This window comes from Eptatretus burgeri, chromosome 2 (genome assembly GCF_056783735.1).
Source record: "Eptatretus burgeri isolate ZD-2024b chromosome 2, Ebu_testis_v1, whole genome shotgun sequence".
NCBI classification, from domain to species: Eukaryota; Metazoa; Chordata; class Myxini; order Myxiniformes; family Myxinidae; genus Eptatretus; species Eptatretus burgeri.
Genome location: NC_140962.1, coordinates 143,164,213 through 143,177,471, shown reverse-complemented (window position 1 = coordinate 143,177,471; position 13,259 = coordinate 143,164,213). Strand labels below are relative to the sequence as shown.

The following is a 13,259-nucleotide window of genomic DNA, read 5'->3' as shown; positions in this document are numbered from 1 at the left end:
TTACCACTCAGATGTTTAATAATTTGTCTCATTCCTTCTGGATTAGTTTCTAATATCCCAAGACCACCAGATTTAAGTTTCTTTAACTCACTCTTACAATGTGAGTAGTTTGTTATTCCAAGAGAAACCTCCTCAAATATTTGGCCTTCATTCCTCAATCGCATACGTTCCTCTACTGAAATATTGTAATAATCTTCACTTTCTACTTCTCCAGGTCTTATTGCTCGAGTTGTTGTTGATACAATACGAACTTCATGGTGCTTTTTAAGCAAATTCACAATATTCTCATTTGCACGATACAATAACCTTGATTTATGAAACTTTTTTCCAGAAGCAGATTTACCCACAAAATTTATTATAATAGTTGTCATTTATATATGTAATTGTTGAAAAATAAAAAATATATCCCTTAATATCTCATCTTGTTTCACAACAATAAATTTATATTTTTCAGTCGTGTGCTTCATATAATCCCCAAATTCCTTTTTACTACATAATGAAGAACAATTGTCTCTCCAAAAATTGTTTATATCTATTGAATTTAACTTGAATAAAATAAAAGTATAAGCATTGTTTCTTATTGAGTGACGAGGAAGTTGAAAGTATGATTGACAAAGATAAATACAATTAAAAGAAGAATGTCTCCCTCTTGTGTAGTAGCTGTCCATTACCGTTTGGTTTCTCTCATTAACACAATCATCAAAGATAACGAGGTTCTTTTTTGATTTATCCAAATCTTGGGGAGAAGGTATATCATCCGTATTATCACTAAGAATACAAGTTATCGGTTTTGATTTCTTTTTATATATCTCTATCACAAAATACTTGTATTATATTTTCAATGTTATAATCATTTAATTTGTTTTGAAGTTTAAATAAACCAGTTATATGTTATTTTTGAAGACCAGCATTAAAACCTTGTGAGAGTTGTTGATACTCAGGTTGAAAACTTCACTTTGTGAAAATTATTAAAGTATCATAATCTAAAAAGTTGGGAGAAAGGAGCATCTTTAAAAGTAAGCAGGTTTTTCCAATTCCGCTTGAACTAACTATGAGACATCTTCATGAATTTGGAAGATTTTTATGGTTGTTAAATTTTATGTTATTTTCCCAAATGGGTAAAAAATCATTCATTTATATATTTGGAAAACAGGTTATTTAATTTATCATTGGTTTTTTAGAAACTCTATATTTTAACCTAAGTTCGGGTTTAATTTCAAGATAATCCATTATTATATTTATACAATATCTTGTGTTGATATTTCCCTGAAAATGGCAATCGTGAATAATATATAAAAACAATCCTTTGAACATTTCTCTTCTATGTTCAGTTTCTTCCATTGTAAGGAAAGGTGTGTTATCACCCTCATACTTTACATTCATTTCTCTAATCTATCTTCTAAAGTAATTTATTTTTGGTGTAAATCTAAAGGAATTATATTCCTTTTTATATTTTTATTATCATTAATTAGAAGATAATCACAGAATATACATTGTTTATAGGCTTTTGACTCTGTGTTTAATCCCACTCTATCACATGCAGGACAATTCTCAAATTTTTCATGTGGAGAATCAGGGAATTCAACGGACTCAAGATCTCGTATACTATTCATATTTATAAAGTAAAACTTTACTTCAAATAAAATTCATCTTCGGTATCATCTTCGGTACTTTCATTGGTGCTTTCACAATCATCTATAAAACTACTTTCATAACTATCGTTTGAACACAAACTCTCAGTATCATAACTGTCTTCTGTTCCAACAGAGATACTATCATCACTCTCATAATCTTCAAAAACTTCAGTTGAATAATGACTCGTATTTAATTAGAAGAAAAAAACATTACCATCTATATCGAGATACCTTTTTTCATTAACACATTCAACTTCTCCATTTTTTATATAAAAGGTAATTTTAAAATGATCTTTAACCGATTGAACGAAATGTCATTTCACCTGATATATTAACATCCTTTATTTCATCAGGATTTACATCTTTTGGGTTGTTGAAAAAAAAATACAAATTTCTCCTTGCATATTACAAATGGTCTTATCTTTTATTTTTAAAGCTTCATGCATCAGGTTTTTCTTTTTTGATACTTTTTCTTGTTTCATTGCTTTTTATAGTTTTGAATATATTGCCAGAAGGAGAGGAGAAACTTTTGTTGGAGCTACTTTAATTGATGTTCTTCCAGATATACTAAAAGCCATTGCACTGAAGGAAATTGAAGAACTCATATTATTCACCATAATTGTTTTTATCCAATAGTTGTTATATTTATCTTTATTCAATTTTACATCCTTGAAATATTTCTCAGTATCTTTTACAAATGTAGAGATTGATTGAAACTTGTCTTTTGTGTCTTGATACACTGTATTTATTAAGTGAAAAAAGTTGGAGAATAAAATGGTTTTAAGCAAAGATTCACCTATAAATTAAACGGAATTTTCATCAAGAAAATTTTATTTTAAGCAAAGTTTTGTTATATAAATATGGTGAATACAACGTACTGCGATGTTTGTAATCATGAATATAAATGTTATAAAAAACACCTTCAAACCAACAAACACACATTCAATCTTTTCAGACAAATATCTCCACTTGACCAAGAAACAAAACATTGTGGTAGATGTGATAATGATATTCTTAATTTTTTTAAAATAACAAACACCTTCAATCACACAAACACAAGAACAATGAAGAAAGGGAAGGTGCCACTAAATTCTCCATTGAAAACATTAATGGGACATTTAAAGGACATATAAAAATAAGATTGTTTCGCATTCAAGACCCTGGACCATCTTCAATCATTGAAGCTGTTGATATGGTTAAACAAAGTATTGAAACGATAGTTAAAAAACACAGTAAGTGAAATGAAAACTTTAAAGTTTTATACAGGAGTAAAATTGACGGGCTATGTTGGAAGCCACGTTCATCCTTACCACCGATCCAATTCTATGTCGTCAAAAGGAATTTGTACGATTTCTGTGTCTCTTTCAGCATGGAAAGATCAAGGGAAATACGGTAACAAATGGTGAATGGACCTTAGGGGAAACCCATCCCCCCTCTCTCAAGGATGTGGTGGCAAACGTCAATCATCGACGAACTCTGCTCCAGCCAATGGGAGCTCGAGGTGAAGATGATGAGCCGACCAATGGGCGTTCGGATTAACCGTGACGTCATTACGGTTGAACCAATCAGCGTCTACCTTATTGAGACCTGCGTATAAAGCACACGCCTTCACTTCCTTCTTCACTTCCTGCAATTTTTACCCTGAGGAGTGCAGCACGAAAAGCTTCAGTCACTATTATGTCGTGTTTGTTTGTATCCATATTAAAGTTCAGTCTTTCCAAACATCTGTTTATTTATTTTAAACCTATTTATATAGGAACATCAATTCTTGACTTGTCAAAGTCGTTAATGTATGACTATTACTATAATAATTTAAAATCAAAGTACAAGGATAATGTGTCATTGTTATATAATATATATGGATACAGATAGTTTTGTATTAGAAATTAACACAAGTGATGTAAATGAGGATATGATTGATAATATTGATATATATGATGCAAATAATTATAAGTCAGGTGATGTGTTGTTTTCATCAAAGAATAAAAAGGTTATTGGTAAGTTTAAAGATTAATTGGGTGGGAAGGTAAGGAGTGAATTTATAGGATTGAGATCAAAGTCTTATGCTTTTATGTATATTGATAATAATAGCCTTGAAAGGTGTGATAAGCTAAAGGGAATAATGAAAAATATAATCAAGAAAACAATAAACTTTAAACATTATTACAACTGTTTAACCTTAAATAAGGAAGAGTACAGAAAAATGAATACAATGAGAAGTTATAAACATCAGTTACAGTGGGGAGAACAAGTATTTGATACACTGCTGATTTTGCAGGTTTTCCCACTTACAAAGCATGTGGAGGTCTGTAATTTTTACCATAGGTACACTTCAACTGTGAAAGACGGAATCAAAAACAAAAATCCTGAAAATCACATTGTATGATTTTTAAATAATTAATTTGCATTTTATTGCATGAAATAAGTATTTGATCACCTACCAACCAGTAAAAATTCCGGCTCTCACAGACCTGTTAGTTTTGTCTTTAAGAAACCCTCCCATTCTCCACTCATTACCTCTATTAACTGCACCTGTTTGAACTCGTTATCTGCATAAAAGACAGCTGTCCACACTCAATCAACCAGACTCCAACCTCTCCACAATGGGTAAGACCAGAGAGCTGTCTAAGGACATCAGGGACAAAATTGTAGACTTGCACAAGGCTGGGATGGGCTACAGGACAATAGGCAAGCAGCTTGGTGAGAAGGCAACAACTGTTGGCGCAATTATTAGAAAATGGAAGAAGTTCAAGATAACAATCAATCTCCCTCGGTCTGGGGCTCCATGCAAGATCTCACCTAGTGGAGCCTCAATGATCATGAGAAAGGTGAGGGATCAGCCAAGAACTACACGGCAGGACCTGGTCAATGACCTGAAGAGAGCTGGGACCACAGTATCAAAGAAAACCATAAGTAACACACTACGCTGTCATGGATTAAAATCCTGCAGCGCATGCAAGGTCCCTCTGCTCAAGCCAGCGCATGTCCAGGCCCGTCTGAAGTTTGCCAATGACCATCTGGATGATCCAGAGGAGGAATGTGAGAAGGTCATGTGGTCTGATGAGACCAAAATAGTGCTTTTTGGTTTAAACTCCACTCGCCGTGTTTGGAGGAAGAAGGATGAGTACAACCCCAAGAACACCATCCCAACCGTGAAGCATGGAGGTGGAAACATCATTCTTTGGGGATGCTTTTCTGCAAAGGGGACAGGACGACTGCACCGTATTGAGGGGAGGATGGATGGGGCCATGTATCGCGAGATCTTGGCCAACAACCTCCTTCCCTCAACAAGAGCATTGAAGATGGGGCGTGGCTGAGTCTTCCAACATGACAACGACCCGAAACACACAGTGAGGGCAACTAAGGAGTGGCTCCGTAAGAAGCATCTCAAGGTCCTGGAGTGGCCTAGCCAGTCTCCAGACCTGAACCCAATAGAAAATCTTTGGAGGGAGCTGAAAGTCTGTGTTGCCCAGCGACAGCCCCGAAACCTGAAGGAGCTGGAGAAGATCTGTATGGAGGAGTGGGCCAAAATCCCTGCTGCAGTCTGTGCAAACCTGGTTAAGAACGACAGGAAACGTCTGATCTCTGTAATTGCAAACAAAGGTTTCTGCACCAAATATTAAGTTCTGTTTTTCTGATGTATCAAATACTTATTTCATGCAATAAAATGCAAAGTAATTATTTAAAAATCATACAATGTGATTTTCAGGATTTTTGTTTTAGATTCCGTCTTTCACAGTTGAAGTGTACCTATGATAAAAATTACAGACCTCTACGTGCTTTGTAAGTGGGAAAACCTGCAAAATCGGCAGTGTATCAAATACTTGTTCTCCCCACTGTATATACAGAAGAGATAAATAAGAAAGCATTAGGAGCTTTTGACGATAAAAGATATATTTTAGAGAATGGAATCAATCGTCTCCCTTGTGGTTATAAGTATTAGTGTTAAGATATTGGGTTGGGAATTTTAACAGGCTACCGTCATCTTTTATTGATTTATAAATGATAGAACCAAGCAATAACCAAACCAAACAGTGGAGATGTAATCAGGTTTGGTATTTAAATGGGAAACATAAAGAATGTGAGAAATATCAAATAAGTCTTATTGAAGAAATAACCGGCGTAAAAGTAGATAAAACAAATAAGTGGATACACTTAATTACAAATAATTTGGAGGACGTAAATAAAAAAATTAATATCCTTGAATGGACTGAAAACTTTGATGGTTATCAATTGAACAATGGAAAAACAATTTACTTCAATCTCAAAATGATATGTGGCTCAGGAGGGGGTCAAATTAGAGCATTGAGAGAAGTTGGCAATATAGAGCATTTGGGGTCACTTCCGGTTCCGGTTTTGAGCGGCAAGAGGTCTCCTTCGGGGCTCCCTGCTGACTTTCTCAAAGTTAAGTTCCGGTTGTTATTTGTCCCGTTTTAACTGTTTAATTTTCTCACCTACATGTTAATGTGTGTTCCTAGTTCGGTTTTGTTTCAAAAATCGTGCTATTTTGTGAGTATTTATGTCGACGTTCTTACCTGGTGTTTGAGGCCTAGTCCTAGGCTTGAGGCCTACCGGTTCCACTCGGTGTTCGATCGTTTTTTTTTGTTTGTTTGTTTGTTTTTTCTCCCCATAACCTTCAATTTCTATCCTCCCCATTACCTTCAATTTTCATCCTCCCCACTTTCCAAACATCCCCCATTCTCCCAACTAATCTCTTTCTTATCTCAAAAAAATAAAAAATAAAAAATATACCCAACAACAACAACAACAACAACAACACGCTCACCTTCTCCCGATTCTGCTACTTCTTCTTCCTCTTAACTTCCTCCTCGTCTTCCTCGATTTTTTTTTTTTTTTTACACTTCCATGACCTAATCTGTTGAACTCTCTCATACATTAATATTACAACAAAAACGATCTTATAATGCTTCATCTTCCTCTCTCACACATGTGGTACTCTTTACTGTTTCACAATGCACTACTCTTCTGCTATTTTAACAGACTGCTCTCATTTCGACCTCTCCTTCATTCCTTGCCTAAAAAATCCAACTATTACAGCGCTTCTTCTCTCCATGCTCTGAATTCGCCTTCATTGCATCCATCAAGAATTGTGTTAAATCGCATCTCTGACCGAAAACTTTTAAAAACCACAGTTTGCCATGGATGCTCGCTTTCCATCAACCATTCTTTTTTTCCAACTTCAGTGCCAACTCACCCTCCTCACCCCTCACTCTCACTCTCAAAGCAACCATCCCACTCTTCTCCCTCCAAGCCTCCCTCTCACCTCTTTCAAAAATTCCCCCCTCACCTTTCTCCCACCTTTCATCCCCCTCACTCTTCCTTCTCTAAGTTGCCCCCCTCTCATCCACCAACCTGCCTCCCTCCACTGCCCTCTCACCTCCATCTCTTCACTCCACCTCCTCAAATCCTCAACTGCCATCTTCCTTGTCTCTTGTCCCCCCTCTCTCCCAGCACCACAGAGCCTTTTCTCCTCCTCATTCGGCCCCCTCCCCTCGCTATTCTGCAATACCCCACACTCCTTCAGCAACCCTCCTTACCTCCCCCCTCTTCCCTCGTCCTACCCTCCCCCGCCCCTCCACCTCCTGCACCCAAAGCCTCCTCCCCTACCTCTTCATTAAAAGTGTGGACCTCAAATATCCGGGGCCTTCGCTCAAACCTTTCAGATCTTTCCATACAGGTTGCCACTGACAAACCAGACATTATCTGCCTAACAGAAACTTTCCTCTCCCAAGACGTGTCTGACTCCCAAGTATCTCTCCCTGGTTACTCCCTCTTACGGTATGACAGACCTGAGTCTCGTCCTGGTGGAGGTGTTGCTCTCTTCATCAAAGACTCTATTCCTCACTCTCCCTGCACTGCTCTCACTCCCCCACACCCCCAGGAATACCTCTGGCTTCGGCTTCCCCTCCACTCCCACCTCATGTTTATATGTGTACTGTACCGTTCACCGAACAGTGATGACTCCATCTACACCTCACTCTCCGAAAACATGGACCATCTTCTATCTTCTCATCCAAACTCTCTCTTCCTCTTATGTGGCGACTTCAATTGTCATCACGCCAGTTGGCTAGGTGTGGGTACCTCTCTCACCTGCCATGGGACATCAGCAAAAGCTTTCTGCGACTCATTGGGACTGACTCAATCGGTCAACTTCCCGACCCGGATCTCAACCAATGGTACTCCATCTCTTCTGGATCTGATTTTGACAAATTTCCCTGACAATATCTGCTGCTCTTCCTTTGCTCCAATTGGTTCTTCTGACCACGTCCTTGTTAAAGTGGACATCTCTCTGGCTGTTATCAGAGAACCACCTCACCGCCGTCGAGTCTGGCATTTCACTCAAGCCGACTGGCAGGGTCTCCGAGCAGCCATCAAACTTACAGACTGGTCTCCTATCACTACTTTCTCAAACATCAACTCATCCTGGGAATTCTTTCAAAGAAACTTGCTCTCCCTCATGCACAGATTTATCCCCTCTCATGTTCAGTTGTCTTACCCTTCCTCCCACCCTTGGTTTACTGAAGCTTGTGGCGAGGCAGTTGTCCTGAAACAACTTGCCTTTGCCTCATGGAAAGCAAACCCAACTGAGGGCAATCTCAGTTCTTTCCACAAAGCTCGGAACAAGTGTGTATCTACCCTCAGGAGAGCCAGAAAACAACATCTTTCTCATCTCAAGTCTGAACTCTCAAACCTCTCTCCCTCCTCAAAATCCTGGTGGCGTTTAATCAAATCTGTTTCTGGTGTATGTTCCCCCTCCATCCCATCCCTTACCTCAAATGGCCGCACTGCTGATTCCACACGTGATAAAGCTGAATGTCTAAACTCGGTGTTTGCAGCTAAATCTTGTGTCCTAAACCCATCACTATCTCTACCCACTTTACCCAGTCGCACCCAACTGTCCCTGGACTCTGTATCCTTTTCTCCTGACAAGGTGGAGAGCTTGCTTTCAAACCTCGAGTCAGATTCTGCATCCGGTCCAGACGGCATCAGCCCACGTGTCCTCAAAGCCTGCTCTTCTGCTCTTGCTCACCCTCTCTCTGTTCTATTCACCCTCTCATTTTCCCAAGGTCATCTGCCATCTGCTTGGAAATCTGCTAACATCACTGCCCTGCATAAAAAAGGTGCAAAAACAGATCCCTGTAACTATACACCAATCAGCCTTCTCCCAATCATCAGCAAGGTTATGGAATCCATCATCGCTTCAGACATGAAATCCTTCCTCTTCTCCAATGGCTTGATTTCCAATCATCAATTTGGTTTCAGACCAGGTCACTCTACCCTAGATATGCTGCTACTGCTCTCCCATCAATGGATGGAGGTCCTCAATGCCAGACAGGAAATCCGAGCCGTATCCCTGGACATATCACGTGCTTTTGACACAGTCTGGCACCCTGCCCTACTCACCAAACTCTCTTCCCATGGTATTCAAGGCCATCTCCACTCATGGCTCGCAGACTTCCTCTCCTGTCGCAGTCAACGTGTGGCCCTAAATGGAGTTCTTTCATCCCCTCTTCCTGTGCAGGCTGGAGTTCCTCAAGGTGGCGTTCTGGGCCCTGTTCTTTTTCTGGTTTTCATCAATGATCTCTCGGACTCTCTGGAAAATCCTCTATTTCTCTTTGCCGATGACTCCACCCTCTGCCGTACCATCTGTCATCCCTCAGACCGGCAAGCAGCAGCTTCTTCGCTCACTGCAGATCTGGATAAAATCACAAACTGGTCCAACACGTGGAACATGTCTTTCAATCCAAACAAATCTCACACTCTCACTATGTCTCTTCGAAAGGACCGTTTAGAAAACCCCCCCATCCACTTTCTCAACAATCCTCTGGAAGAAGTCTTTTCTTTCAAGCTTCTGGGTCTCACTATCTGCCATGACCTTTCCTGGGAAAGTCACATTTCCAACCTTGCCTCAAAAGCCAGTCGCCGACTGGGAATCCTCCGTCGTGCAAAGTCCTTCCTCGGCCCTCTTGAGCTCCTGACCACTTACAAAGCTTTTGTCCGTAGCCTGATGGAGTACTGCTCTCCCCTCTGGGCTGGTGCTCCTGCCTCCCACCTTTCTCGGCTTCACGCTGTCGAAACCAGGGCTTTTAAGATCATTGGCATCTCCCGCAATGAAGCTGAGTCTTTGGGCCTCTCACTCAATCACCGCAGGTTGGTCAGTGGTCTTTCTGTCTTCTACCGACTCCTCTCCAGCCTTGCCCCCCCTGCTCTCTCTGCGATTTGTCCCAACCACATTTCCACAGGGCGCTCAAGGTCCGCCAACAATCCCCTTTTGGTAAAACTACCAAAATCACGAATCACTGCTCATCTTCACTCTTTCATTCCTCTTTTTTCCCGCCTTTGGAATAAACTTCCTCACTCTATTCTTTCCCATTCTTCCCTCCAGGCTTTCAAAACAGCTGTTCACCACCACCTCTTATCTTCCCCCATCCAAATCCTCGATCTTTTCTACCCCCGATAATCCACCCAAGCCCACTTCCTTCAATTCTCCTGCTTTCCTTCCTGAAAGTCCCTGTAATGTCCATCTTCTCCTCGCCATGTTCCCCGTCCCATCCCCATCCCTCTCCCTTCCACAGTTCACCTGTGTCTGTTCCCCAATGATTTGTCCCTTCCACTCCCGCCCCTCTTGTCTCATGCCTCCTTGCTGTGAGTTGTGTGTTAGCTCTCATACGAGCCTCGACCAAGGTATACAAAAAAAAAAAAAAAAAAAAAAAAAAAAGTTTATCATTTCATTTCTGCTCAACAAAAATACTTAAACCAAGGACTAAGTTCCAAAGTAATCTTTGTGAATATTCTCGATGGTGATGAATGTAATAGGAAAATTAAGTTATTCCCCAAAGTAGAACATGGACAAATATTCATTGGTTCGCTCTTTGAGTGGAATGAAAATATGAAAGTAAAGAAGTGCTTTAATCAGTAAGTCTCAATTTAACATTTGCTTGTATGAGAGGGGGAGAAAATCAGTCTCCTATTTTGGGCTTTTGAGCCTTGAGTCAGTCTCAATTTTACATTTGCTTGTCTGGGAGGGAAGGGGATAAATGAGTCTCAATTTTACATTTGCTTGTATGGGAGGGAAGAGAATATGTGGGGAGAAAATCAATCTCCTATTTTGGGCTTTTGGGGCTCGAGTCAGAGAGTTTTTCCTTTTTTCCTCATTCATTTGAATGGCTGCCTCAGAAGCCCCATTTATCCTCTACTCTTATGGTTTGCTACTCATGGTGGCAATGGTTAAGTTGTCATTGACATAAAATACAATTCCACTTTTACATTTGTGTTGCCTCTGATTTGTCTACAAGCTGCCTTATGAAATTTACATTCATGCACAAACTCTTTCATGAAATTTAGATTTGGTACAGGCACCAACCTAATTTAGTGGCTTAATAGTTAAAGTGTCTGCTTTGAGTTTCGGAGGTCGGCGGTTCAAACCCTGGCTGAGACCAACCAAAGACTTTAAAAACAGTCCGTGCTGCTTCCTTGCTTGATGCTCAGCACTTAGAGGATAGAGCACAGACAAACAACTGTAGGTTAGCAAGCAGTGTGCAGGCTTAATGGGCCTAATGGCCTCCTGCATTGAAATTCCCTGAAAGGGAACTCATATTATTATTAGCTTTTCTGAAATTGGAATTCCAGATAAGGTATTGTCATCGTTCACCATCCATCCGTCCGTCGCCTATTTTGACTTCTCCAGCCAAACCGCTAGGCCGATCTGGCTGAAATTTGGCAGCAAGGTTCCGCTCCTGACTGGTAACGGGGATTGCAAAGCTCGTTCTGGTCACGTGACTTTTAGTTCAAAATGGCAGACTTAGTAAATTCCTTCAAAAATCTTCGAGACCCACCAGTCACAATGCCACCACATTTGGGTTACAACATTAGGCTAGGGTAGTGATGCTAAATTTTGGAGGTCATGCCTCCAAAATCACGTGGAAAAAAAAATTTGGAGGTCACGTGACCAGAAGTGTGTCAAAATGGCGGGCTTCATAAATTTCTTGGAAAATCATGTAAATTTCTTCAAAAATCTTCTTCTCCAGACACAACAGTCAGAATACTGCCAAATTTGAGTTACAACATTTCGGACAGAGCCCAGATAAGCTACAGGTCCAGTGGTCCTATTTTTATATATCGATGTAAGAAAAGTCTTTGGTCACTAAGTGAGAGCTTTTAGCCCAGGCTGCTCTCCTGAGTAAGAGACATGATTGGTAACGAGTTTCTTCGCAAACTTCATAAGCATCAAACCAGCATTCCTTTCCATATCATCAAGCTTTGATTCGCAATTGCTATGCTATTCCATCCGAAACTCCCATTCCCATCCTCTTTCACATGAATCAATGCTAAAGTTCTCATCCCCTTTCAATACCTCCTTGCCAGGTGGAACCTTTTAATTCGTCCCATGTTCACTTTCCTTCATATGAATCATTTCTGCTTCTATCACTCACTCAGCAACTCCTCCAGAAGGTTCTTGTTGAGCTGGATAATTGAATCCAGAGTCTCCTCTTCCACGGAGAAGTCCAGCATACTGGGTTGTTCAAGCAAATTTGTATGAATGTGTTTCACACACTCCAGCCTGAGCACGGAATTGGGAGGGGAGACGGGAAGGACATTCATTCAGTTTTGGCAGAAGGTAAAAGGAGAAGAAGAACAAGAAGAACAAGAATAATAATAAGAAGAAGAACAAGAAGAAGACTGGTTCAAGGAATAGATTTAATACAGTCACTTCATTGTGTGAACATCTGAAAATAAAATTTAATATATATTTTTTTATTGTTCATTTGTGTTGCATGTTGTATTGCAGTCAAAGTTGAATTTTGCTCTTGGTGGTGTTTTGATGCATTGGGGATACACAGCCAAGAAGAAAAGTGCATTGTTCATGTGTTTAATCCCCTATGATACCCCTCGATGATTCCTTCTACAGTATCTCCTAAATCGACCAACTCTTCCATTACATCTTCTCTCTGACAAGGTGAACTTTCCTTGTGAACCAAAAATTATTTCATGCAAGAAGAAAAGGACATACAAGAAAAATTACAGGCCGAACATGGCCATTTGGATAATCAGGCCTTTGTCGTATTCATATCCAATTCACTTTTATCAATTTATTTATCTTTAGCATCCACCATTTTGCCAAGACCTTGCTTGGTAAATCCAAACTTCCCACAGCCTCCAAGGTTCACCTCTATCCTTTTATTACTCTTTCTAACCCCCCACTAACCCCCACCTTTCCATGTTCTTGTGTTTCCTTCCCTCTCCCTCCACCCAACCCTTCCTTTTTTATTGTTCCATTGCTGTTTCATCCACACTTTTCCCTTACTCATCTTTAAGTCCCTTCTTCCTGTGTTAGAGCTTGTATCCAGCTTGTTCACCCCCCAATGTGCTCCTCCCCTCCACCTCTTGCTCCCCTCTTCCCCTCACCCATTTTTTTGTCCAAGTGTCCCTCTGTTGTGTCCTTCTAGCCCGCTGTCATTGTGTTTCCTCGAACCTCTACTGTGTTCAGTCTATTCTCTGTTCTATCCTGTGTTCGAGCTCTTTGATGAGCCTCGACTCTGCATACACAAAAACAACCTTTTTGGTGTCTGAATATTCGTATATGTTCATGGAATGAAATGCAAT

At 40.1% G+C, this 13,259-nt stretch overlaps 1 protein-coding gene across 3 annotated transcripts in view; it reads right to left on the bottom strand.

Annotated features, from left to right (window-relative positions):
- The window catches only part of LOC147033389 (uncharacterized), a 125,611-nt gene that overhangs the window by 98,024 nt on the left and 14,328 nt on the right, over nt 1–13,259 (bottom strand). For all 3 annotated transcript variants that reach the window (XM_085854190.1, XM_085854183.1, XM_085854196.1), the window contains exon 6: nt 12,089–12,216. In XM_085854190.1, the coding sequence (XP_085710316.1) occupies nt 12,089–12,216 (128 nt within the window). The remainder of the gene's footprint in view (nt 1–12,088; nt 12,217–13,259) is intronic.